The sequence below is a fragment of the Lates calcarifer genome, linkage group LG7_1, assembly GCF_001640805.2.
Source record: "Lates calcarifer isolate ASB-BC8 linkage group LG7_1, TLL_Latcal_v3, whole genome shotgun sequence".
Taxonomy (NCBI): Eukaryota; Metazoa; Chordata; class Actinopteri; family Centropomidae; genus Lates; species Lates calcarifer.
In genome coordinates this window covers 846,570-874,101 of record NC_066839.1, presented here as the reverse complement: position 1 = coordinate 874,101, position 27,532 = coordinate 846,570, and the positions used below count along the sequence as shown (strand labels likewise).

General features: G+C 44.6%; 1 protein-coding gene across 4 annotated transcripts in view; it reads left to right on the top strand.

The window, feature by feature from the left end:
* Window positions 1-27,532, top strand: part of LOC108882226 (rho guanine nucleotide exchange factor TIAM2) — a 42,042-nt gene that overhangs the window by 2,815 nt on the left and 11,695 nt on the right. For 3 of the 4 annotated variants that reach the window (XM_018674593.2, XM_051071603.1, XM_018674596.2), the window contains exons 2-8: window positions 16,334-16,513; window positions 18,034-19,242; window positions 20,756-21,239; window positions 21,523-21,698; window positions 23,414-23,638; window positions 26,418-26,603; window positions 26,693-26,839. In XM_018674593.2, coding sequence (XP_018530109.1) covers window positions 18,040-19,242; window positions 20,756-21,239; window positions 21,523-21,698; window positions 23,414-23,638; window positions 26,418-26,603; window positions 26,693-26,839 — 2,421 coding nt within the window. In that variant the 5' untranslated portion in view covers window positions 16,334-16,513; window positions 18,034-18,039. Of the gene's footprint in view, window positions 1-16,333; window positions 16,514-18,033; window positions 19,243-20,755; window positions 21,240-21,522; window positions 21,699-23,413; window positions 23,639-26,417; window positions 26,604-26,692; window positions 26,840-27,532 lie in introns of those variants that run through there. The other variant, XM_018674599.2, reaches the window with a different exon arrangement.

The window sequence follows — 27,532 nt, the reverse complement described above, 5'->3', positions numbered from 1 at the left end:
ACCTGGAGCGCTGCTGTCCAATCAGACACCAGGATTTGTTACGGTGTCTGTAAGAACGTAAAAGCGGTCAAACAGAAAACAAATGGTGAAGCTGTGTTTTCCTGTCCCACTGACCGTTTTCACCTCCTCTGCTTCATGACGTGTTTGACCTGGTTGTTTGTGTTGTAAGGTGAGCGGTTCAGGTGGCGGTGCGGCAGCGGGGAAAACGCCCTGTCCAGGCCGAACACTCGCCCGTCTGTGTCCAGAAAACCACACAGAGCTGTGTTTGCTTTCTGCTGGAAGCTGTGCGGTCCAGCGGGCCCACAGTCATGTCAGTGTTGTTAGTGTTGTAACACACTCGAGTGTTTTGACAGCATTTTCCTCCAGGATAAATAAATACTGAGAGAGAACCTGAGGCCAGACTCTGACGTCTCTGTGAGTCTGCAGGTTCAGACCTCAGACCCTAAACCTAACAGACCAGAGTCCTCGATATGTTGAAGGACCATCCTGCAGGCTGTGATACAGTTTCTATTCCTTCTTTTAGTTTGAGTCTTCAAATGTCAACATGCAGAGACTTGAAACCTGCTGCAGATTCCAGACTGAAACCTGCCCGAGGAAACATTACTCAGACTGATGCTGAAAGTCTGTTTGAAAGTTTCAGCTTGTATATATTGACCTGTGTTGTGCAGAGAGCTGCAAGGATGACGTATCTTTGTTGGCCAAGCCAGACGTTAGCATCTCCCTGGTCCACTTGACAAAAATCCAGATACAAAGCTCTGTGACAAACAGAAGTTTATGATACCTGCACATTTTGTTCGACGAGAACATCTGGATGTGACTGACGATCTCTGTTGACTCTTGTAGAAATGAGGTGAAACCAACGTCTGCCTGGAAAGAAAAACTGATGGATTCAGTTTAACATAACCAATAAAAACATATTGATTCCCAGTGGAGAGACGTCAGTGATCAATAACAGACACACTCCAGTGATCAGTGTGACATGTGCTGGACCAGAGACCATCTCTGATCTCTTTGTTCAGTCTCATCAACAATGGAAACTTGTTTTCTCAGTCAGTGGAGTGTTGGGTCCTGGCTCTCCATATGTCACCTTGCAGTCAAACAGCATGTCAGTGAATACTGAGTGGACTCATTAGTCTCTGCTGTGAGTTAATGAGAGTCCGTTTACACTGTGACCAAAAGGCTGGAAACAGGAGGAGTCATTGTCTCTGAGCTTCTGTCCTTTTCTAACTGAAGATCTGGGTTTGGTTGAGCTGTGGAGTCGAGTTTATCGTGTTCAGATGTGAATGTGGTTTTATCATTTTTCAAGAAGAAACTTTCTGAAACAGTTCACAACTTGTGATGAATATTTTTAGAACTGACGGAGCCTGTGGAAAGTCATCTTAGTTTTTCTGAACAACTTTTGTTTGTTCCATGTCCTGATGTTTCATTTTCTCTTCTTCAGTCTGATGTGATGCTCTCGTCCTGACACAGCAGCTGAAGTTAACTGAATGTTTATCTTCTTGAATCAAAGATTTACTCTGTTGATTTAAGAGTTTAACACATAATCCCTTAGTATTTTTTCTGTCTTTTACATCTTCATTCTTTTCATTATTCACGCAACATCAACAGGTCACTGTGAGGACCGTTTGTGTGCTGTGTTTTCTGGTGAGGACAGCAGAGCTGCAGCTCATGATTCTCCTCTCAACTGTTTGATTTATAAAACTGTTTCCCAAAATCTAAAATCTAAGTTGTTTCGTCCAACCAACAGTCCTAAGCCCAGAAACGTTTAGTTTGAAATGTAAAACAGAAAATCAGAGAATCCTCATTGGACAAACGGCAACCAGAAAATAACTGAGACTCCAGTTCTGATTGACAGGATTGTTGCAGATCAGTTTTCTGTCCGTTTTACCAATAAGTCTCTGTGTGATGCATGAAAACCTGTGAGAATCTTCAAACAGGATCCTGCAGTCCAGTGTTTCCTCTGCTCTGCAGTGATGCAGATTTCTCTCTTTGATCCAGAGAAATCATCACTTCTTCCTGATCTGCCTTTTATGAATCTGCCTCAGCAGAGGAAACCGGCAGCTTGTCTCTGACTGGATGAACAGACCCTTAAAACTCATTCAGCTGAAAACAAACAGTGAAACCAGTGGTTTGTTTTTCCTCTCGTCACAGCGGGCAGAGCGCCCAGCGTGGCCGCCACTGCAGCGTCAAACAGCAGCAGCAGTGGTAGTCGTAGTAGAAGAAGAAGTGGCTCTGTGTTCAGGTGGAATGTGTGGTGGATTTTCTACCTAATTAACTTTCATGTTGCCGTGCGAGGCCGCTGCTCTCTGCCCGATGCAGAGGGCCGATAGGCTCGGCCGCCCTGTGGTTCTGTCTTTAAGCCATCTGATCCAACAACACAGAGGCTTTGTTTGAGGCACGAGGGCGAAGCTGATAGGATCTGACTCAGCAGAGCAGAACTCAATTACAGCACAAAGTGAAGCAGCCTCGGGCTCATAAAACCAACTGGATCACAGGTTTATTATCGTCGTGGTGTGGGCACAAGGTCAAAGTGGATTCTTTTCACACTTCAATTCACAAGACTGTGACAAGCCTGGGATTATAGATCAGTGACATCATACTGTACAGAGGTCAAAGGTCGTCTTTTTCTCGTCCATGTTGACTTCAAAGTTTGAAAGTTCCTTCTTTAACTCAAAATCAGCAGAAAAAATGGAAAGTTTGACGATCAGCAGTTAAGCTAACTGTCTGATGAAGACCATGTGATGTGACCAAAAGCTCCAGGAACAGCTACTGAGTAGATCCTTCTTGTAACATTGTTTTGTCAACCAACTGATCAATCAGGAAATAATTAGCAAGCTTCTCGTTAAAATAGCTGCTGTATAAACAGTTGAATATTGGTTGTGTGTCTGGATGAAGGTGTAGCTGTCAGGACTCTGTGGTTGTAGCTTCAGCTCAGACTCACGTGCAGGTGAATTAAAGCCTCTTTGAGCTCCATGATCCTCAACGTCAACACAGGAAGTGGATGGAGCTGTGGACCAGCATACCTTAACCTGAGTTTAACAAGGCCAACACTGTTCTTGGCAACACCCCCGGCTCTTTCTGCTTTTTTCCACTTTGTGGTTTGGACAGGGCTGTTGTGGATTCAGCTGAGCTTCAGGCAGCTGAAAGACCGAGAGGCTAAATTTAAAGTAGAGTCCAAACACCTCGGGTTCCAGTCAATTCAAGTGAGAGCGAAGGTTAAAATGTTTTTTATGAAGCAGGAGGAAGAAAAGGATAATGACAAGACATGCAGCTCTCATTCTGTAATTCTGCAATTTTCTCCAGACAAGCAGAGTAAGCATCTAAATAATAGAGCAATCTCCCTGTGATAAATAAAAACATTAGAGGCCAGTGAACACACATTCATTCATCCAGCTGTGATTACTCAGAGGACGAAGGAAACTGTAAGAGCTCATGATAATGAGGTTTATTCGGTGCCTGCAGCTGTAATTTCAGGAGTCATCTGTCTGCACCACCGGACTGAAAGGCTTTGGTTAGGATGTTGGAGGGGTGAGGGGTGGTGAGGGGGCATTTTGCAGACGATGGTGGAAAAAGCTCAACGTGACCATGAAATGTAGTGGGAACCACAGCGGCCGTTCTGCTGCATTTGATGACAGTGGATGTAAATCATGAGCTGCAGCTGCATCTCTGACAGACGCTGCTTTCAAAGAAACGTCGGTCTGCGTTCGCAAGGTCTCGTCTTTCTTCGGTGTCACAGTGATAGTTGTCTGTATATCTATCGGCTCACTGCAAACAAGAGCTGATTCAGCAGCTTCTAATGGAGACTATTTCCCAAATCAAAAAGAAAAAAATCATGGCTCATGTTGTAGCCCACAGCTGAACTGACTGACTCCACAGCAACATTACACTTCATGTTTCCCACAGATGATCAGAACTGTGGTTCCAAAACTTGATGCATGTTTATGCCCCAAATCTAATTAAGATAAAGGATAATAATAGTGATGTGAGTTAAAAGTCCTTTAATATTATGATAAGGGAAGGTGGGGGGGTCAGACACTATCAGACTTCGAACCCGGTAATCTGAGAGTTAAAATGGATGTGGATTAGTGTTGTGTTGCTGTCACTGTGTTACGTCATCCCGCTGTTCTCAGAGCAGCTTCCAAACCAACCAACAACCAACCAGGATCAACATTTCCCTCAGCAGCTGCTTCCAATTACTCTCATAATACTCTCTCTCTTTTCCCACATCGATGATAAACTCACCCCTCCCTTGCTCACTCACTCTCCCCATCCACAGTCATACAAGTGAACTTGGCATGTGGTTGTTGACGTGTGTTTGAAAAGTGAAAACACTCACGCAGTCACATTCAGCTTTGTCAGGACACTAAGTCACTTCAGTCTCAGACAGTGTTTGGTTTTGATTCCCAAAACATCAAAAATTAAAAATGATCATGATTATATTTTGGAGATTTCTCACCTCCTTTCATTGAGTTTAAAGAGGCCTGTCTCCTTCTGGAAAAAGGGTGAAAAGGTCATGTTTAATTTCATTGTGACCTCAGGGGCAGTTTCTTTTCTTTCTGCTCTAATTTTTCATAAAAGCCTCATGTGAAACCTCCTCAGACTCTTCCCTTCTTAAAGAGGATTTGTTCAAATTTGAAAACACATATTCAGTTATCCTGTTTCCCATATCCTGGGCACATCTTTCCATCCCTCCGTCTGTACTTCCATCCATCCCTCCAGCTTTGATTCCTCAGGGAAAATCACTCCTGATACGTTGGGGTTTTTATTTCCACTGCGTTAGAGCAGCATGTCGATGGCGTGCTGGCTCTGTTCGTGGAGTTTTTCCTTTGTTGCTCATTGGGTTTTGGACTCTGGTTGGGTTTGGTAACGGTACACTGGGAGCTGACTAGTGAAGCTCCCAGACATACCTGGCTCTGGTTCACCAGCTCTGCAGTGGAAAAACCAAAAGAGCTGATACTGAGCTGCAGTGTGTTCATTGTTACTATGGTCTGAGTTTTCACTTTGACATTGAAGCTGATGTTAGACTGAATATTTCAGTCACTTTAAAGGACATTTTGCTGTTTTTATTAGAAACACTGATTTGATTCTGATACCTCAACTCAAGGTTATTTCTTTTCTTTATTATCTGTGTGTGCTTTCATTTCAGTATAAGATAACATGAGGTCAGGGATTCTGCAGCACTCAAAACTTGGTGTACTTCACATTGACAAATAAACTCAAAGAATCTCAACAGCTCTGTTTTGTTCTTATTGGTCGAGTTGATGCATCATTGGTTGGTGGGTAAATCCAACACATCACAGAGAAAATAGAAGCACAAAGACTAAAGCCTCAGTTATACTCATTTGCTAACAATTGTGGACACCATGGATGTGTAGTTGTTTTCATTTGAAGGACGTGTTCCATACACGTACAGCAGATTGTCGTCTACGTATTCTGCACATGCACGCTGTGGATCAAACCAAATTGGTGTTGTCCTTGCAAGGAGAAGAGCTATTGTTTTTTTTTTTTTGCTGTAAGACAAAGACAGTGAGGCAGTGGTGTGTGCAGCCAGGAGAGCTCATGTGCAGTTGATGTGTGGACCCCTAAGCTGTTAGATTATGAGTAGGGGAAGTTTACAACGTCAACACTGTTTGTTTGGCTGAGGATTAAACCATGTGATGTTTGGAGTCTTTAATGTGGTTTCTAACATGTGTGACATTCCCATCATGTTTCCTTTGTTGCTCAGTTTCTTCCATCCTTTCTTCACAGCAGTTTCTCCTCCTCTCTCTGTGTTTCCTCTGATTTCTCCTGGCATGGTCCTCTCCTCGTTTCTGACTCCAGTCGTCATTGTTTTCCAGCCTCGCTTTCTCCAGCTCTTGTGTAATAAGCAGAGAGAGAGTTTGTCCCGAGCTTCCTGTGGTTTCGGGTGACTCTCGCCCTCTCGTCGTTCAGAGCAGCTCTTACATAAGACGACAGAGCTGCTCAGGATTTAAGATGTTTGGTATGTTTTTATGTGACAGTGGTTTCTGGATTCTCTGAGGAAGATCTGGTGCATTTGAAACTGCAAAACAATACACAAGTGAGTTTTACTCCAAATTTAGATACTACTAGATAATGCGTTACTTCTGTGACAGAAAGGAAATCAGTCTAAAAACTGAAGTCTTGGAAAATGAAACGTATGATTTTGTAGGTGACGAGCTAAAACAGGTGTGACTTTGTTCCAGCTGTGTACGTCACGTGGAAACTTTTTTTTGCACTTTGTGTTTCCTGTTGGGGAATGAAAAGGTCTGAGGTCAGTACAGTGACAGCAGGACAGGAAGTGTGTGACGGGATGTTTGACCCTTTAGAGGTGTTTGCATCAAATGCCGCTCAGAGGAAACCAGCATGTCCTGTGTATGTGTGTTTGTGTTGTTGACATCATGTTGTTTACAACCAGGGTGGGAAATTCCTGCCCCAGCAGCCAGATGTTCCAGCAGTTTGTCTCCAGGACAGTTTAGCTGGGGGCCAACAGTCCTGACCTGATCTTCAAAAAGAAATTATAAATAACCGGGACCAGGTAAAAACCTAGAAAATGGCTGGACTGTGTGGGTGTGCTGACAGCATCGTCAGCCAGTGTTAACTCACCATAACAGTAGTTTCCACTTTAGTTGTGTGCGTTCCCATGTTTCTGTTTTATGGACCAAATGAACCAGACCACAGATGTGACATGAAGTGTGTGATAATGTTCCTGGGAGTGTGACTGGTTTGTCTCTGTGTATTAGTTAACAGACCGGCCACCTGTCTGCTCAGCCAGTCTGAGCTGAGATAAGCTTCTGCACCTTTTATACAGGTGTGTCTGGTCAAACACCTGTGTCATTCAGACCCAGCTGTGTGACGTAGCATTGATCCTGTCAGGTCACATCTCGGTCTCTGGACAAAACGTCTGCTCAGCAGAATTCCTGAACCTGTTTGTGCGCGTCGGCTGGTCTTTGGTCTTGGTCGGTATCAGAGGTGTTTTCTCAGCTTCAGTCTGGCTGCTCTGTCACATCAGGATCATTTCCATGACTCTGCCCACAAAATGCTCTGAAAACACAACAGGCAACAGCCACAGCTGCACAGTTTGTGTTTGAAACGCTTTGTTCACCTCTTCACTGTGAAAGCTTTCACATTCCTCTGAGGCTCAGCGGCTGTAGACCCTGACCTTCAAGGACCAGACCAGGCCGGTACAAACCTGAGTGCTGCAGACCTCAGACTTACCTGCTCTCAGGTTTTCATCTCCGATGCAGTTGAAAGACTCTGAGCTTGTTCACAGCTGAACTGAAGCTCTTTAATCACATTTTCAGTACAACAAAGAAAACATTGTTCTCAAGAAGCAGCTACAATGATTCAAGCAGAGGGTTGTGTTAGAGCAGTGATTCAGTTGGCAGACCTTTCTCAGAACACACTGTCTGCACTTAGAGTAAAGGTTATGGGGTTTCTTATTTTAGACGACAGCACCAGTGAAACAATGTCAGAGGCCGAGCTCGAGGGTGAACCAAGTTACCAGGCCATGTGTCACTGAAGTTCAGTGACTTTGACCACCGAATTCTAGACGGTTCATCCTTAAGTCCAAGTGAATTTTTGTACCAAATTTGAAAAAATTCACTAAAGGTGTTACTGAGATATCACGTACATTAAAAAGGGGCAGACGACTTGAGAACATGATGCCTCCGGCTGCAGCTGTGAAAAGTTTCGCTCCAAAAGAACAAGTTGTTTAGTTTTTGGTGCAATTTTTTCAGTGTTTCAGGATTTGGCATCTTTGTACTATTGGCAAAAATCAGCACTGTCAAATCTCTTTGACGATGCTTGACGAAGGTGTCTTGTAGATTGAAATGTTGCTTTATTAAAATTAGGATTTTTTCTAGTTCTAATTTCTGATCCAGTGTGTGTGCTCCACACTTTATCTTTGAACTATTCTCTCATGAACTGCAGCTACCTGAATGCAAAACATGACGCATGTGTCCTATACTTGTCTTTGTGTGTATGTAGTTGTGGATCCAACCAGCCTGTTCTCAGTTTGTTTGAGCTCCTTCAGGCTCTGTTTACTCCGTGGTTGGACTCTGTTGACACAAGCTTTGGGCTAACCGCTGAATCCTGAACATTTCTGTGTGTTTACGTGTATGTTGCGTGTGTGTGTGTGTGTTTCCTGGTGTTGATCTGTGGATTTAAATGCAGCATGAACAGGTCAGAGCCTGAAAACGCTGCTGTCTGACTCAGACAAATTAAAAATTAATGAAACACCTTCATCTCATTGAAGCAGCAGGTAAACAGGACTATCAGCAGTGACTCTGATCGGTGGTTATGTCTTCAGGCTGCTCTCAGACTGATCCATCCACTCTTTGTTTCCTCTTAGTGAAGACTTGTCTCAGAGCTTTGCTGCCAACATATGGCTCCTTTTACCCCACAAGGTTTTTGTGACCAGCGTCATTATTCTCTGTTTGTCACTCGTCTCCTCGCAGTCTGCTGCTTCCTCTCAGTGGGGACTAATCAGAGTTTTATCTCAGCGTATGTTGTTGTAATGGAAGTACCAGGACCATCGCTGAGTTTAATGTTGTTGTTGGTTTTTATGGTGGGAGGCTCCAGAGGGAATTAAACTGACTTCTGGCAGTGGTCCTGTAGGTTTTGACTCATTTAGCTGCAGAGAAACAAAAGACAAGAAGTCACTGTAAACTGCAGAAACTCATTTCACTTCACTGTTTTTATCTTAAGAGATTTCACCGTGTTGTTTAACACCAGGTTTAAATGGGGCCCAATTTATAATAACTTCATCATAGTGATCAGAGGAGTCACTCGTTACTGTTTTCTTTTTACTGACAAAGACCTCGAGCAACCGTGTGACTCCTCTTTGTCAGAACCAAAGACATAAGTAGCGTGATGTTGTTAAAGTGCTGTAACAACATCACAGTAATCAGATTTCTCCCCTGTCTTCAGCCTTATTTTAGATCCATGGTTTTCTTATTTTAACTGTGTCAGAGCTGTGGTCTCATCTTTCCCTCTCAGTGTGAATTCTACTGACGTGGACAATTGTCCATTGAACTACATTTCAGCAGCTGCAGGTGGTGCTCAGGTACACTTTTCCTGATGAATACAACACCGCTTCCAAAGATTTTGTCCCTATCCATCATTTACACCCAAAAACATGGAAAATAAGAGCGTCGGACTTCTCCTTTAAGTGAGGAAGATTTGTGCCAAAATCTAACCAAACCCTAATTATAGAGTTAAGGTTTGGTTAGATCCTGGTTGTTTTGGGCGATGGCAAATGGCATATTTTGTGGTGTGGTTTGGAGAACTTGTTGCCTTTTTTGGCAAATGCAATTTTAAACAGTTGTTTTTGTCGTACTAAAAACCTGTTTACAGACCTGGCAACACAGACACATGATCAGCTGTCCAGGAAAAATCTCTTATCACCAGCGACAGAAACCAGATTCTTGTTTACCTGATGTTTAATAAATCATTTTACTGTGAGCTGCAGTGAACACACTGTCCACCGTGAAGTGTCAGTGTTAGCATGTCACTCTGCTCTCCGACAGTGAATCTAGTGCTTGATGGATGCTCTGGGGGCAAGAGGGCCCCGCAGCAGCATCTGGAGACTGAATGAAAGGACCGACGCCGGGCACTCGTCTCTGCTTTGTCCAGGTCTCTCTCCAGGACAAAGGAGGATCTTCCATTCAGCTCTCACACACTTTACTTCACAGTCATTGAGAAGCTCACAGTTGTCTGGTTGGAGTCCAGTGATGCTTGTTACAGTGACAAAAAAAGTTGCTATGGTTCAGATCATTTAGATCATTTAGACACGTGGGTCCCCAAACTGAGGACTCTCTGGGGCCCCTCAGGGAGAGCTTTCCCCAGGTAGAGAAAATGCTGTAATGAGTGTCTTTGGTATTTCTGGGTCCAAACAGGAAATACAGATAAGTTTGAATATCTATGGCTTTTTGGACCTTGGGCTGTTTAATTGTTGTTTTGTCTGAACGTTACTGTAGCCTTGATCGTCCCCCATCATCGTGTCTCCTAGCAGCCGTTCACTGTTCAGCTGCTCTGATGGATTGATCGTCTCCGATCTAATCGAGGGTAAATTAAATGAAGTGCTGGTTGGTGTCAGGGAGGCTGACAGACTCGGGCCTCGCTGCACAGCTAAACAGACACTAATCAGATTTGATCCCAGGTCAAATGTAGTTTGGTTTAAGCAGCAGGAGGTTATCTGCAGGTCCTAAGTAAATCAGAGTTAGAGCACAGTCTGTCAGGCCTCAGTCACACTGTCCATCTAACATTTAGTTTTATATGTGAAGGGATATGATCAAAGCAACGTTTAAATTCCATTAGTAAGACACTGCCTTCAAATCACTGCCTCCCTCTAGAGAAGCCTGATCTTTGAGCGTCCTGTACAGACATGTTTGCACCAAATATGGATCCTGCTGTGACCGACCCCCGAGACTATTGTCAGAACCAGAGCTGAAGAGTCTACGTCCTCCACTTTTCTTCTGGGTCTTTGAGTCTCTCCAGAGGAGGAAGCAGCTGCAGCGGCCACACCAAACCCAACACTCCGGCCCCACCTGAGTCCGGGGGCCCCGCCCGTCTGCCCACAGTGCCAGGACAAGGACCCCAGTCAGTCGGGACAGGAAACAGACCCCCACCCAGCCCCGCCGACCCCCCTGGCCCAGGCACACTTCCTCTGATGGAGAGAAAGTGGCTGCTGGCTCCAGCCATCACCCCCTCCTCCTACTTATTGAAGCTCCTGCTTTGTGCGTTCCCATGGGGAGGTGGAGCGCTCATTTTGCTACTTGGCGTAAACCCCCCCCCACACACACACACACACACACACCTTCTCCCACAGAGCTGCTGATTAAGATTGTACCAGTCCAAGGCTTTTGAGGATGTGTTGTTGTTGAGTTTCTCTTTTTTTAGTTAAAAGCTACATTTAATGTTGCAATCTATAAATGTGCACACAACAGACAGAAAGTCAAGCAGTATTAATGTTGGTCAGAAGAATGCAGAAAGTTTCACCTCTACTTGTTTAGAAAGGTCATTGCCAGGAAACTCTCCATATCGCTCTCCCTCTTCAACATCTTTGCCTCCTCTGATCTGTTCTTTTTCTTTTGCTTGGTAGAGTTTCCACAGTTTCTCTGGTTCTTCCACCAACTGACATTTCCTCTACCTGGGGAAAGCTACTGATAGTGTCTCTCTGTGGTTTGCAGTAGAGTTTTATATCTGATCTGTGCGGCATCATTGCTGCTCCAATGCACCAGGAGTGAATCATCTTACGTCAACCAGCAATGATTGGTTTCCCAGAGCTGAGGAGTGAGGCACCCGTAGTGATGGAGATGGAGCAGGCTACAGCAGCTAAGAGATGGAAAAACCTAGGAAGCCTCCAAGAAAAGTTTCTGAGGCTCCAGATAAAAAAGAAACTCTGCGCTCAGAGGAAGGATTACAGTCTAAATAAAGAAGTGATCAACAGTGAGGACAAACACAGACTGTAATTTCTCTCCCTGTCAGAAAGGGGAGACAAACAATTCCGCATTGGAGGTTTCACTTTCATGACTCTTCAACCTCTCCTCCAATTTTGACCATCAGGACAAAATTTCTACTTCACAAAAACGTCTTCAAATGTAAACATGAGATTTATATGAAATTCATATTATTTGCTCCTATTTAATTTTCTAACCATCACATGCCTGTGATGTCATTGGAAGCATCTTATAAAACAGCAGAACACATCATCTGAGTCTCAGTCTTTGGACCCGCTGACCCGAGGGTGTGTTAATAGCTCCTGTCCAGCTCCATGGAAACTGTCAGGGCGGTGTTTCATAAATTATATCACAACACAATTAACAACATTTTTGTCTCTGTACGTCGTCTGGAGCTGTCATTGTGGAGTTTGGAAAGTGGAGAAACATTCTGGGCAGAAAACACGTCCTCCTGGACGACTGGCAGTCATTTGATCCATAAGAAACATGAAGGAAAATCAGAGTGTGGAGACAGAGCAGAGAAATACTGACTCTGACTGGCAGAGCTCAGAGGCACTGTGGCAGTGATCCAGTCTCTCTTACAGCTGAAACAGATCATCGATCCATTAGTCAGTCACCCACTGTTTTTGGCCTTAAATGACAGTAAAGTAAGGATCTTTGGATTTTGGACCATCATGAACTGGAGCTTCATCGTTTTCCTGGGAAACAAAATGTGTTTTGTTGGTTGCACCATTTTTCTGCATTTCAGTGAGAAGATCTGACCAGAAATATTTGGAAAATAGGATGAAACTAAACTCCAGTTTTAGCATCAGAGCAATCATTTTTATTTAACAGGACTTGAAGCAACTTTAATTTTCCACTGTTGCTACGCTTTCATCAGTGTCCTCCGATGAAGTTATTACACAGTTCCATCAGAACTCCTTCCAAGCAAACAGTGAAAATATTCTCATGCAACAGTAAAGTGAAGATCTTTGGGTTTTGAGCAGAACAAGACGTCTGAAAGTGTTGCATTGGACTTTTTTTTATCTCTGTCTAACCTTTGCAAATGATTCTTATTTTATTGTTGTGCAATATGAAATAACTAAAATATAGTAATGAACATAAGTAGAAATACTGTATAAATCCAGTGTGTGAGGGTGCTGGTGTGTTTGTGTATCTGCTGCCGCAGGAGGTGTTGTAGTTTCCTGCTATTTATGGATGATCTGGACTTCCTGTTTCCTGCGTCCACTCAGCCTCAAGACAAAAGCTCCAACACACTGAGAACTGAAAAAAAATTGCTTAACAAGGGATTTTTTTTGTGAGATTTATTAATTGTTGTTCATATTGTTGTAAAACTAAAAGCTTTAATGCAGAAAAGTTGAAGAAATCAAAAACACATTTTCAGGTTAATTTTTATTCTTTGATTATTTCCAATCACTTTATTTATGTCCGTTTTACCAGCAGATGTTTCACCAAAAACTTCTTTGAAATGAAAACTTGACCTTTCTACTTGCTGCCATTTTCTTAGTTCAGGCAGCTGTTTGTTCTGTGACACATCATATGTCACAAACCCTCAGATTTTGTAGTGTACTTCCATGTTCATCTTGCTGCCTTGATTTAGTTTTAGGTGTTTTAGAGAAGATTTATTTTTGTTGAAGAACAATTTTAGTCGGTTGATTTTTGTTCTAAATACAAAAATGTCTTTTGTCTTCAACTAAAATTGTTCTTCAACCCCGCAAATGAGGAGCACGCTCCCGGTCGTGCTCCTGACCTGACGCGCCTTCTTCGGTCTTGGAGACCTCTTAGAGAACAGGTGGCATTCCTCCATACAAACTCACAGGAGTTCAATCTGCACTTTAATCAGATTCTTTTCAATTCAAATCTGATGAATTCCTTCAATATGTTGGCATCACGCCTGCTCCGGGGGGAGGGGCTGAGTGGGAGGGTGTGGGGAGTGAGGAGGGTCTTTGTTTGTGAAGAATAGGAGGGGTCGCCCGTGGTGGGGCGTCCTGCGAGCCGGCAGATGGCCAATAGGACGAAGACGAACAGACAAAAGTGGACAGCAGACTTTCTCCTTTCAGAGCTGAACGTCTGAGCTCCAAGACACAAAACAGCACCGGCCTGAGGAGGGAGAGGGGTGAGGTGGGGGGAGCAGGCTGAGTGATGGGTGAGAGTCAATGGCCTGTTGCACACAGTTCAAACTTCACTGATGCTGTGAAATCTGTTGTCATAACCTCAAGCCCAGAAAAACAGACTTTCATTCATTTAGTGAAAGAGAACGTAAACACAACCCAGAGTCTTGATTTTTATGTGCAGGTTTCACGTACAACTCAGTAGTGTACCTGAATGCCTCATGCTTACATGCTGCTGTAGACCTGGTGGGAAGCAGAAGTTTTACAGTGATCAGTGTTCATGACTGTGGCAGATCTGTCACAGATCTTCAGTTCAAACTGAAGTGACCAAAACTAATATCGTCGTGTTTTTGTTGGTGACATCCTGCAGATACAAGGTTGTCAGTCCTGTTGGTCACAGGGTGTTTTAGTGACGTCCAGGTTGAAGTCCAGTTGTGACCTTTGACACAACAGCATGTCTTGTTTTCTCTCACTTGACTCTGTCATCTGTCTGTTTCTTTGTTAACTCTCTGGTCTTTAACTGACTCTTTCTCTCTCTCTTTGTCTTTGTCGTGGTCTCGGTAACATGTGGTGTCCTGATACTTGATGTTTCTTCCTGTATCAGGACACAGAGAAGTTATTTAATAGAGGAAACTTTTCATTGTGATGTTCTTCACCTTCACTTGGGCAGATGGATCCACAAATTGTGTGACTTGAGGCGTTTTTGGACCAAAACTGTTCTAAGGAGTTTCCCCAAGACTTCCATACCTTTTTTCTGTTTGTACTCACACTGCCAATAGGAACGGTGAAGCAACACGAGCCAGCCGGTGGTTGGTACAGCAACAGCGAAATTGTGCTGCAATTCCCTCGCACTCTCTAACACCTGGGCTTCACTGTCGGTCCATTCATCTGTTTTGTTCCATTTTTTACCAGTTATGAGTCATTTTAAAATGTTGCCAGTGCTGCATTGGCTCACGTTCAACCAATCAACGTACGCTAATATCAAAGAAAAATGATGATTGTTCCCGGTTCTTGCAGACACAATAAAAAAGGAGAGAATCCTTCAACTGTTTTTAGATCTATGAGAAAGTTTGTCCGATCTGTCTGAAAACACAGCAACTTTTGACTCTGCCAGTGTTTGTTTTTACCATAACCACTGTCTTTCTCTAACCCTAACCAAGACATTCAGCCAAATTTTACCCAAAGTAGAGTCAGATCAGAAAGAGATCATAGAGGTTTTGAAAACCTGCTGACGAATAGTTCTCATCTCTTTCTGATTAAATCTCATCCTCCTCGTCTCTGTTGGGGTGCACCAGCTGTCGAGGTTTCCCCTCAGCCCTTCCCTGTCTAGTTTGAATAAAACAGGTCAAAGGTCAGTGATGCATTTAGAGGTTAGCAGTGCATTGTGTTCCCTCCTCCCTCCCCCTCCTTCCTCCTCAGCTCTGACCTGTGGGACAGGATGGGCGGAGCCCTGCCTGAGCTCTCTGTTAGAAAACATTGAACCTCCAGTCCGCTGTGACCTTTAACTTCTCCTCGACTCGCTCAGGAAATGAGCACTTGTGTTTGGACAGCCTCAGCTCTTTATCGTTCTGCAGGAGATGTCTGGTTTTCTTATTATTTGTGATGGTGTTTGATGTATTGTAGATTTTATGTTGCAGCTGAGGTGTAAATCAGGGTAGAACAGACAAGAGGAAAGTGTTTAGGTGATCACAGGGCACATTGTCAGGAATTATCTGAATTATTATCAAGATTTATGAATCTGATGAGACAATTAACGTCAGTTTTCAGTAACTGATGCTCTGTGCTGTGGACATATTTCTGTTGGTACCAAAATGGCACGAAGGTTTGATACCCAGACATTTACATGTGGTCCTGTTCAGTTCAACAGGTGGATCGAGGCACTAAAACAAGACTGCAGTTTTCCTGTCCAGTCTCAGTTTGTGGTCAGATCATGTCTCAGTCTGTAGGGTGTTTTGACTCGGACTTGTCTCATTTTTGAAGATGTTTTTTTTTTTTTTGACTTTTTCAGTCTTGGTCAGAGTCAAAACGCACATACGACTGAATCAAGTCAAGAGTCAAAGCATCTGATTTGTTGGTCTTGGACTTGTCATGGTCTCTGATCTTGATCCCATTTTTTAAATGCTGTAACGATCATTCAGTTCAATCAAACAGACTACAACAACAATTGATTGTGATGGTTTTAGCTAAAAAAATATTTAAGATGATCATTTTAAGTCATTTATCAAGCAAATACTCTCTGGTTTCAGCTTCTCCCATGTGAGGTTTTGCAGGTTTTCTCTGTTTTATCTCTTTGTAAACTGAATATCCTCAGTTAGACAGATGAAGTTATTTGAATACGTTACTTTGAACCTCTGGGAAACCGTGATTTTAAAGACTATGATTATTTGATTAATCCATAATGAAGATAAACTATACTTGCAGCCCTGGTCTGTGGTCCTGCTGTATTGGACTAAAAACCTGGACTTGGACCGAGTTTCTTAAAATAGCTTCTGTCCGATGACCTCAGCCTGCTGCTCTCAGATTAATGCTCAATTAAAGAAAAAGAAAAAAATACGTGGAAGAAACTGAGAGAAAACGAGGAGAAAATCGCTCAGCATTCCTGAAAACCAAAATAAACAGAGTGAGGTCTGGTTTGAGAAAAAAAAAAACCTTCAGCAGAGACGTCATGGAAGAGGCTTAAGGGAAGGGGAGGGGTAGTACAAAAGGAAAGTCTGTGTGCTGAGGCTCATGAAGCCCCTCCCTCCCTCTGTTCTCCCCCAACAGATGAGCCGGTGTGAAGAGAGAGGGCGAGCAACATAGACAACCACTGAGAAACAGAGAGAGGGAGAGGGAGCGGGAGCAGCTGGAGGCGACAGAGAGAGCTTCAGTAGTAAAGAGAGAGAGAGAGAGGAGGCAGCAGGACGGAGCATGAAGGAGCTGCTGAGTTTCTGAAAACACACAAAGGTAAAACTCCTCTTTCTTTATTTATTTATACAGAGATGATCAACTTCTTTACTTCTCTTTAATGCTCATTTATAGACTCAAATATACATGTATTGTTTGTTGGTCAGTTTAAGGAGCAGCAAGAGAAATTCAGAAGTGGCAGAAGTATTGACAGTAGCAGCAGCAGCAGCAGCAGCAGTAGTAGTAGTAGTAGTAGTAGTAGTAGTAGTAATAGTAGTAATAGTAGTAGTAGTAGTAGTAATAGTAGCAGTAGTAGTAGTAGTAGTAGCAGTAGTAGTAGTAGCAGCAGCAGCAGCAAGCAACAAGTACATAACCCACAAGAAACAAAAAGGATTAAATATAGAGTTATATGTAGGCAAGGAAGGTTTATTTGTAACCTGTAGCACATTTCAACAATAAGCTGATTCAAGGTGTTTTCAAGACAAAATGTAAAAGTAACTATAAATATAAAATATCAAAAAAGCACAGAAATGAAAGAGTTAAATATAAATTTTAAAAAATGAAATAGAAGAATGAAAGTATTCTGCAGACCTACAGTTCTCTGAGAGTTTGTTTCAGATGTGTGGAGTTTAAAAACTGAACACTGCTAGTTCTGACTCTAGGGACAGAAAGCAGTCCTGGACCACCTGAGGGGTCTGGATGGTTCATAACACAGCATCAGTTCAGAAACGTAATTTGGCCCTGAACTATTCAGAGCTTTAGAAACCATCAGACAGGAAGCCAGAGTAAAGATCTGAGAACTGGACTGATACAGAAGTCCAGTCGACTGAAGATAAACTGGAGAGAAGATAAATACTGTGTATATGTTATAGTTGGAGCAGTAGGAGTTGTAATAAAAGTACAGCAGTCGTCTGATTCAGTAACTGGCATCAGTAGTTGTTGTTGTAGTTGGAGCGGTCATTAATATTGGATTACCAGCTGGACAAAATGGGGACCTCAGACTCTCAGGGGTCCTCCAGGTTTACTCTCTGGTCTATGGTCATCAGCTTCATTTCAGCTCAGTTAAGTTCTATTGGTTTTATTTATTTTATTCATCTCAGGGAACAATTGGGTCAAGTTTTGTCAGTGTTTTACTTTGACCCACCAGCTAACATGGAGGGGGCGGGGTTTACAACCTATACCACATCCCACCACTAGGGGGCGATCAAGAGGTTTTGGCCTCAGCTTTGGGAGATGTCATGTCATCCATCTTTACTGTCACTGGTTTATACACAGAGAGTGAGATGAGGAGGAGTGGGACGGGGGGCTCATAGATAATTTTAGCCCCGAGGACCCAGACAGGTTAAATCCAGCCCTGGCAGTAGAACAGATCATAGTGGTAGTAAAAGTTTTGGCAGTAACATTTGTCAGTTCTCTCGTCTGAGATCAGTCAAACGAGTCAATGTTTTCTCTTTGATGTCTGAGTTCTTGTGAACTGGCAGGGGAACAGCAGCAGTGGTAGTTTTTCCTCTGTCTGTCTCGTGAGGTCATCCTCCTTCATCCTCCTTCATCCTCCTTCATCCTCCTCCATCCTCCTCCAGGTTGCGATGGGAAACACAGACAGTCACAGCAGCTTCGTCTCTCCCACCAAGCCCTCCTGCTCGCTCAGGTTCTCCTCCAGGAGGGAGGAGGTGCCGTCAGCTCGCAGCTGGTGGAGGAGCAACCAGGGCGGCTGCAGGAACCGGGGCAGGAACTACTTGAACCAGCACTCCGTTGGGCCTCCATACACCTCCTGGCATTATGAACACGCACCCAAAGCAGCCAGAGGCAGCTCCAGGCTGGGAGCTGGGTCTCCTCAGAGGTACAGCAGAGGAGACTGCAGGAGTCAGTTTGGATACTCAGAGAGCGGCGTGGGGAGTAATGGGGTCTGTGGGGAGCGGAGGTCTGTGGAGAGTGGGGGCAGCCCCAAGGTGCTGCTCAGCAAAGACGGCAGCATGAGGGTGGAGTTCACCAACAGCAGGGTCGTCCCTGTGGAGCCACAGGGGTTGACGGGCCTCCCCACCATTACCTCCACGACCGCCGCCGCCCCAGTCGCCGAACCCTCCCTCCGCACCAGCAAGGGCAGCTCGCTCAGCTCGGACGGCTCCTGGTACGACTCGCCCTGGGGGGGCGGTGCCGAGCTGGCCGACAACGTGTTCGTCTGTGGGCAGAGCGTGGACAATAGCAGCGGCTACACCACCTACTCCTCCACTCGCACAGAGGAGACCGCCACCAGCAGCAGCGGCTACAACACCTTCTTCTCAGCTCAGGTGGAGGACATCTCACCTGGGTTTAACTCCACCCTCCTCTTCCCCACTGCAGAAACCAACGAGTTCACCTCCGCCGCCGGCTACAACACCTGCTCCTCCGGTCGGACGGAGGACAGCGGCATTGGGGACTCTGTGATCCTGCAGCCGGACCTGAGAGACTTCAGCCTGGTTTCCTCCCCTGCTGCGTCCCTGGACAGCGTTTACACCAGCCACCACACACTGCCCGCTTTCCCCCCGGCACCAGACACCACCCACCTGCAGCAGCAGCACAGGACCGCCTCCTCCTCCTCGGCGCTGCTGGATGACGTCATCCAGGAGGAGGAGGGCGCAGGTGGAGGTTTGGAGCAGCGTTACTCCTCCTTAACGTTGCCCTGCCGCAGGGCCGAGTGCGTTAGCGCCGCGCCCACTGCCGGGAACAACCGGAAAGACTTCCTGAAGAATCGAATCAGACGACTGAGCGACTGGACAGGAAGTCTGAGCAGGAAGAAGAGGAGGATCCAGGTAAGACAGTGGTGGTATGGAAGATTTAAAATGTCTAAATAAAAACAACTCAAACAAAGTAAAGTTAAACTAAATACACATTGTGATATTTATTTACTAATGTCATAATGAATACTTTTTAATAAATTTTTCTCATTGTGACTTTAATTTTGTGTCAATATCTGTCTGTTTTTTTGTTTTTTTTTATTTTTTTATTTTATGAAGTAATGTACAAAATGAAAAGAATTTTATTTAGGCATTTCAAATCTTCCATATAGATATTAGCTATGGCAATAAAAAACTGTTTTACAGTGTTAGTTGGGGTTATAGTGTATTGTTGTTCATTATTATTATGTGTTTTATTAAGTTTTTGTTCTTTTAAAAAATATTTGCACTTTTCTGTTTTCCATTTCAGGAGAAGTATTACAGAAGACTTTTTTAGAACAATATTTTTTGCCATTTTTCAGTTAAATTCTTATTTTGTGTAGAAGCATTCTCCATAGAGGTTGTAGTTGAGGTTATTATGGTAAACGTATGTCTGTAAATTATTTAACAGCTTTTGTCACCATGAAAATGCAGCTTAAACTAAGCTCAAACTAAAGATCAAATACCTAACATTATTTTAGACACAGTGACTGGACAAAACATAATAACCTGACAGTGTTGTACATTTCCATAAATACAACTGTACTCGTGATGTAATGTTCAGTCCACCCTCTGAAAACAGATCTGATCTCAGCTCTCAGATTCATGTTTGTCATAACACATGTCAGTAATCTGACAGTTCAGTTTCAGTGTGAGTTTTGGCTCGATTAAACGCCGCTTCCTGTTAACATTCAGCAGGACGAGGTCACATCCTGTCTGCAACCAGAGTGAAACAGACCTGAGTTCAGGCGACACTTTATATTGTTGTTTACTGCATCTGCATCTGTTTCCCTGGTGATTTTATCGTGAACGTGTAGAAAGACGTCAGTGATAAAAATATTTGTGCCACCAAACACACGTCTTTCAAAGGAGCAGCAACAACAGTAACGACTGTTTCACTTTTACCATTTAGTTTATGAAATATAAGTAAACAGTGAAAATGATCATTTCCCACAGCTCAGTTGGAGACCCCATGAATCGTCCAACCAACAGTCTGAGATATTTTACCATCACATACAACAGAGTAAAGCCACTAATCCTCATATATACCAGTAAATGTTAAGGAACACTCCAGCATCACTCTTACCTTTACTCCAGTCAAAACACTGGGCAGAGTGGTCCTTTAATATCTTACCTGGATTGTTCCTTTAAAGCCGACGGGGCAGCGTGAAGCACATTCACACCTAATTAACTGTAATGAAGGGGAAAGCTGTGGTCGCTAAAACAAACTCATAAACACATTTCACCCTTTTAAAGTAAATACAGCAAATAAATACCAACAGAAAGTGGTTGAGAAAAGCTGAATAAATCTGAGTTTCTTCCTCTTTTACTCTCAGATTTAGTGATGAAATAAAAACCAGATTAAAGCTCCCATGTTGTTTCTCCTCAGGAGCCTTATGGCAGCGACACCAGTGATGTTTTCATCAACGGGCTGAACTCTGGCCTGGTCAGCTGCAGCGCCCCGTGGTCCTCCAACCCCCTCCATGCTCTGAACCAGAACCAGTTCCCTCCGGTCCACTGTGGCTCCTCCAGGAGCCTGAACCAGAGCAGCGACGCCCAGCGGCAGAACATCTACGAAAACTTCATGCAAGAGCTGGAGACAGGCTGCAGCAGCGCCGCCGACCGGACCGAGCCGTCAGAGGGGGACGGAGAGGAGGAGGAGGAGGGGGAGGAAGATGAAGGGGAGGAGGAGATGGACGGGGGAATGGAGCTGGGAGGAGGGGAGCAGCTGGACGTCCTGTTTGAGAAGGAGCAGGGTGTGGTGCGACGGGCCGGATGGCTCTCCTTCAAAGCCCTCATCACCGTCAACAAGGACGGGAAGCTGGAGCTGGTCGCCCGACGCAAGTGGAAACACTACTGGGTCACACTGAAAGGTACGCTGAGGAACCGAGGAGAACTAACAATTTCAAGATCAGCCTTTCTTGACTCCCATAGAGAACAACAGCCAGTCTGCAGCAGACTTAACATTTTCTGTTTCTGTTTGAGTGTTTGAAAGAAAATAGATTTGGTTATTTATGTACTCAGTGATTAGTAAAGCTGAGCTGAAATAATATTGAATGTGTGAGGTGATAAACTATAAATACACAACGTGTCTCTGGAGTAAATAAAACAGTTGATGGTGGATGATGGGAACAGCTGATCTTTCTCTCTCCTCAGGTTGCACTCTGCTGTTTTACGAGACGTACGGGAGGAGCGGCGGCGCCGAGCAGGAGCTCTCTCCTCGTTACGCCCTGCTGGCCGACGACAGCATCGTCCAGGCCGTCCCCGAACATCCCAAGAAGGAGCACGTCTTCTGTCTGAGCAACTCGTACGGAGACGTCTACCTGTTCCAGGTGAGAGACGCTCACACTTAGCTGAGAGCAGGAATCACCAAGCAAACGTGGTTGTGAAAAAGATTCAGCAGGCGTTGGAGCGTCTTTGAACGCACCACAGAGAGGAGTTTACAGACTCCTCCCTCCACCTACAGACATGATTCACCAGCACCCAGAGTCAGACCTGAATAACTCTGGTCCTGAGACATTTTTAACATTACTGAGTAAATCTGCGGTGGTTTTCTCTTCATTCTTTCTATATTTGAATCGTCTCAGTTTGGTCTTGATTGTCTGCTGATTGTCTGCTGATTGCTGGCTGCGTTTCTCCTCCCATCACACTCTGTCATTTCACTTCCCAGAGTGGTGTGAATGAATGGGACGTAGTGTTGTGGAGGGTTGTGGTTTCTCTCCAGCACAGAGCCGTCAGCGTCGCCACAAACATGCTCACAGCCCCGGACACCTTTCAGGATTTCCTCTGCATCTGTTTTAACGATCCTGCTGGGGTTGTAGTCTAAGCACAAGAGGCTGAATTTGTTCAGTTAGAAGGTTTAGGTTTTAGAATATCATCTTACTGCCTCAGTTTATGACTATTAAACCACAAAAAACATGGCTGCTGTGTCTCTGACGTCACCTGAAGAAATGTTTTGGCTTCGCCTCCTGCCTCCATCTTTGTCATTTACTGAAACTAGAAAAACATGATTTAGTGAAAGTTGGAAGAGTGTAAAAGGAGCTGCAAGGTGGAGCCAGGCTAACAGTTTCCCTCTGCTTCCAGTCTTTGTGCTAAGCTAAACTAACTACAACCTGGATCTATTGCTGCACTGGACGAACAGAGATGAAAATAATTCCTCTTTTCCCTGAAGTTAAATGAAAATGTGTGTATTTATCTTCTACATGAAACTACAATAAATAAGCCCATATTGATCTATTGATCTTCAGCACTATGAGCAGAAACCACCAGGACTTGAGAGGGTCAAAGGTCACAGCACTCATTTCCTGTGTCCTCGCTGGCAGCAGCAGTGTTGATTCAACATGGGAACATTTATCTCTGTGATCTTCATCCTCTCGCTTTTTACGAGCTCAGAAAACACTTCTTTATTCCCAGAGTAACTCGCTGTTCTCAGCTGTAGAGTGTGTTTACAGACACACAAATCACACGGCGACCGATCCGTCTCCATCGTGTCTCCATGGATCCTTGAGGGTTGGAGGAGGAGGCGGGGTGAATGGTGCTGAGGTGTCAAGGAGCTTTTGTCGGGAGCTGAAAGGGGCTGAAGATGGAGGGTGGAGGAGGGAGAATGCCATCTAATGGGAGTCACGACACCCAGCTAATTACTGCAACAAATGCTCCTCTTTACGACAATGACCCCCGCAGCGAGCCGGTCCGTCCTCTGACACGTTTTCCTCCCAAACAAAAACACCTGTTAGTGTCATGAGATGAAAGCTGCTGTTTCAGAGAACTGTGAATCAGCATCCACACCATCAGGGGACATTTAAAGCCTCCTGGAAGTGCTGCTCTCTGCTTCCCTGTGTTCCTTGTTTTCACCTCAAATCTTCCCACCAAGTCCGAATTAACACCTGGAAGACAGTAAAGTTTATGACCGTCTTTTTATTGGTGGAAAACATCAACATGTCTGACTGAACTGTGAGTTTCACGTGCATGAAAATAGGTTTTATAAAAGACCTACATCTGATTTGTAACATGTTAATGAAGACTTTAATAATCCAACTTGTCTCTTCAGGCCACCAACCAGACAGACCTGGAGAACTGGGTGACAGCGATCCACTCTGCGAGCGCCTCCCTGCTGGCAAAGCGTCAGGGGAAGGAGGACACGCTGCGTCTCCTGCGCTGCCAGAGCCGTTCACTGCTGCACAAGATCGACATGGACGGGAAGATGAAGAAGATGGCCGAGCTGCAGCTGTCCGTCATCAAGGAGCAGAAGAACAGGAAGGCCGTGGAGAGCCAGGTCAGTGTTTACTGGGATCAGCTCTGTCCGTTCAGGGAGGCAGTTCAGTCAAAGTGGCCCATTAAGGTCGTTAGCGACTGTGGTAGGAATGGAAACCAGAACATGTCAGACTCTCTGAGATCTGCTGGGGTCACAGGTTCAATTCCCTTTTGGGTTCAGTTGATAGAGCAAGGCACTAACAGCAATCAGTTTGATCAGTGGTGTATGTGAACACAATGTGCAACCGATTAATGATTGAAGGCTAAACGTTAAAAAAAAAACTCTCACATTGCAGGTTCTCAAATGACAGTAATTTCTTCTTTTTCTGTGGTTTCAAACTAAACTGATTGAACAAGACAGTTGAAGACATCACTTTGAAACTTTCTCTGACGTTTTATTGATTAAAAAATGAACAGACTGATCAAAAAATGACCATCAATGCACTTCTGAATGTGTGTTCTGACTGTAAACCCTGTTCAGTCGTACAGTTTTTGGATGTAAATGATGATCTTTGGCATCGATGCAGTGTTGATCAAGAACAGTATATGCAGTCACCGCCGACAGCTGTTGCCTCTGTTGGTTTGTTTACATCCAAAAACACTGGAAAATATGGATGTGTTTCAGGCGATATTCAGACAGATCATCATGACAATCAAGAAAAATCTGAAAGCATGATGGTTTGATTTGGTGACCAGGTTCAGTATCAGACAAAAGGACTTGATTTCATGCTAGCGTCTCACCTGAACATAGACTTTATTGCTCAGTTTGTTATAATAAACTACACAGCTCATTGTGAGATGTTGTCCTGTGTTCGAAGCCTTTTCCTTGCTGAGTACAGACACAGTGAAGTTAGAGAGAAGCATGGAGACACTGAGCTCAGGTAAAAGTGTTAAAACCATCAATCCTGAAACTGGCAGCAGTGATGATGGATCTTATGAAGCTGTTACAGTCCTGCTGGCAGCATGAGCGTCTCTGAGATCCAGAGGAAACTCTCTCTGTGTGTAACAGTAGAAGTCATTACATAACAATCAGCCTTGAGGATGTTCTGGCAGCTGCAGAGTAAAAAAATGTCGGAGCTCAGTCTCACGTGGAGCAGAGTTTAATATCTCTTCCAGATGTTTGAGGCTGTTACCGGCAGCCTGAAACAACAAACGGTTTCCCGCTAACGATAGAGCCAGATGAGGCTGTTGAGAGTGACATCATCATGAACCAGATGTTGAGGTGGTGACAGCTGGATAGTGTCAGATCAGCATAAACCAGCAGCTCGACCAACCAAGGTGAGAAGAAACACACCCTCCACCAAACAGCTGCTGAGTGGAGGTTTGACCACCTCACCGTTTGTTTTATTGCCGCGTCTTATCATCAGACCTTTTCTCAAGAACCACCAAATACAACGAACCACAAAGTGTTGGGTGTTTACGACACTTTTATCCAGTAAATGTCTCCCAAATGAAGTGATGATGTGTTCCCTCCAATGTGAGGCTTCGTTTGTCAAAGGTCACATGGTTTTCTGCAAAATAATGCAACCGTCGAAGCCTTGACCTCAAACATCCCGTCATTACCTCTGAACACTGTCAGCGTGATCAGATCTGGTTTTATCTGCATCACTTCAGACGACTTTACTGAGCTTGGCTAACACCTGGCGGACCAGCTCTCATCGTAGCATCTGATCATCACTTCAAATATAATTCCCTGTGAACATGACATCTGTATTATACATTAGAACTGATCAGTGCTAGTCAGCAAAGAAATAGTTTGTGGCAAGGACTTTGTGATTTTGTGGTTATCCACCAGATTTCTAACCTGTTAGCTTTGAGTTGTGAGCGGCTGAATAGAAGCTTAAATCTTTAATCAAACGTCCAGTGTTGAGATGGAAACTAACGTCTGACAGTAAGAGACGAACAGAGAGACTCCAGATTGGACGAATCATTTAGCAGCTGGTTAATCTCTTTCTCTGAACTGTGAAACTGATCCCAGCGCTGCTGTTTGAACTCAGAGGTCCTCTGACTGTAGATTAGAGGCTAATCTTACTGCTCGACATTCAATTACACAATTACTGTGGGAGGGAGAGGAGAGGGAGGAGGAAGGGGGAGGACTGAGAACCAAACAGGTTGGTAAATTCTAAAGCTTGTTTGTTCCCTGAGAAGTGAACAGCTCTGAGGTCCTCTGTCGTATTTTACTGTGTTTTTAATGATGATGTCCATTTATTTTCATCTGAAATTTATGTGTCTGTACTGAAGTGGCGTGGGAAAGAGAAGGACGGAGGAGAGATGAAAGGGAGGACAGGATGGAGGGAGGAGGGGGAGGAGAAATTCCTTTCGTCGGTCGTGGGTTGAGATGTTAGATTAGACTGATTGGTGATAATCACATGCTGAAGGACAAAACCACCACAGACTTCCTCACAGAGAGGAGACAGTGTCAACAACAACAGCCAATAAACCTGAAGCCAACAAAATGATGTAAATGATCTGATCTTCTTTGCATTTCCACCTGGTGTTTTTAATGTGTTCTCACTCTTCTCTCTGAGGTCAGAGCTCTGTTCTCTGTGAGTTAATCTGAGGTGGAGACAGATCAGCTGTTCGAGTCAGAGATGTTTCTGTTTCTGTAGGAACTGTTCAGTTGAGCTCGGACAGCTCTGTCACCACAAAACACCAACAAACATCTGGTTTCCTGAGGCTCCAGGGACGTGAATCTTCCTCAGCTTCTACCAGTCACTGTAACTGTAGCTTCTTTCTTGAGGTTAGGTTGGGATCACTGGTCCTGGACTATCTGTAACCCTGTTGTATGATGTTGTGTTCAGATCAAGCAGTGGGAGCAGAACCTGGAGAAACTGAACCTGGATCTGTTCAGACTGAGGTGCTACCAGTCCAGTCTGCAGGGCAGCGAGCTCCCGAACCCCAAGAGCCTCCTTGCCGTCGCCAGCCGGCCCTCCAAGAGCATGCTGGGACGCCTGGGAGTCTTCTCCGTGTCGTCCTTCCACGCCCTGGTAAGAGCAGCAGTATCAGTAGAGGGTGGTGTTTCGACCCTGTTCAGACTGACACAACCTCTGATTGTGGACCTCCTCTACCTGCTCAGGTGTGCAGTCGAGACGAGGTGACGTTGAGGCGTCGTTGTCGGACCCTGTCAGGAGGAAGCAGCAGGAGGAGAGGGCTGCCGTCCTCTCTGAAGGCTCTGGACAGGCTGAGCAGACGCAGCAGGGACTCCAGTCACTCCACGTCCCAGGTAATAGACCGCAGGTTTATCACAGTTTATCACAGTTTTCTACGACTTCCAGATTTCACCAGTCATCTGTTGATTTGTGCGCCTGGACATTAATTTTCCCTGTAGTGACTGTTTAGACTCTCTCAGCTCTTGGTTCAGGTTTGGAAAAGATCCTGGTCTGCTTTAAAACAGAAAAAGTATTTATTAACATTAAACCTAAACCACCATCTTTCCCTGACCTTAACCAAAGAGCTTTCATTGCCTAAACCACAGACAGGACTCTGGATGTGAACCTGGTCTTGGCTTGTTGTCTGTCTTTGCTTCTAGTTTTCATCTGTCCTGGAAATGTTGTGTGACAAAGATCAGCTCCATAAGCACTTGGAGACTCTCTGCTTTTGCTTATTTTCCATCTCCTTCAGCTGCTGACTCTCCCTGGTCGTTTTCCAGATGAAACTCTCTCAGACGAAGCTGATCTCACATGTCGTTTTCTGTCTTTATGATGCTGATTTTTTGGTCTCTCTTCATTTGTTAAACCCTGTTGGAGCTCGGTGCTTCAGCTGAGGAGCGTCGGCCAGCTGAAGTTCCCATCATCCTCGGCTCCTGAGGGCCCCCTCTTGATAAACAGTGAGCTATTTTCAGACTCTGAGAGTCCAGAAGAGCATAAATCTGTCAGCCCCCCTCTCTCTGACAGCAGAGGGTTTGTTTTGGCTCAGA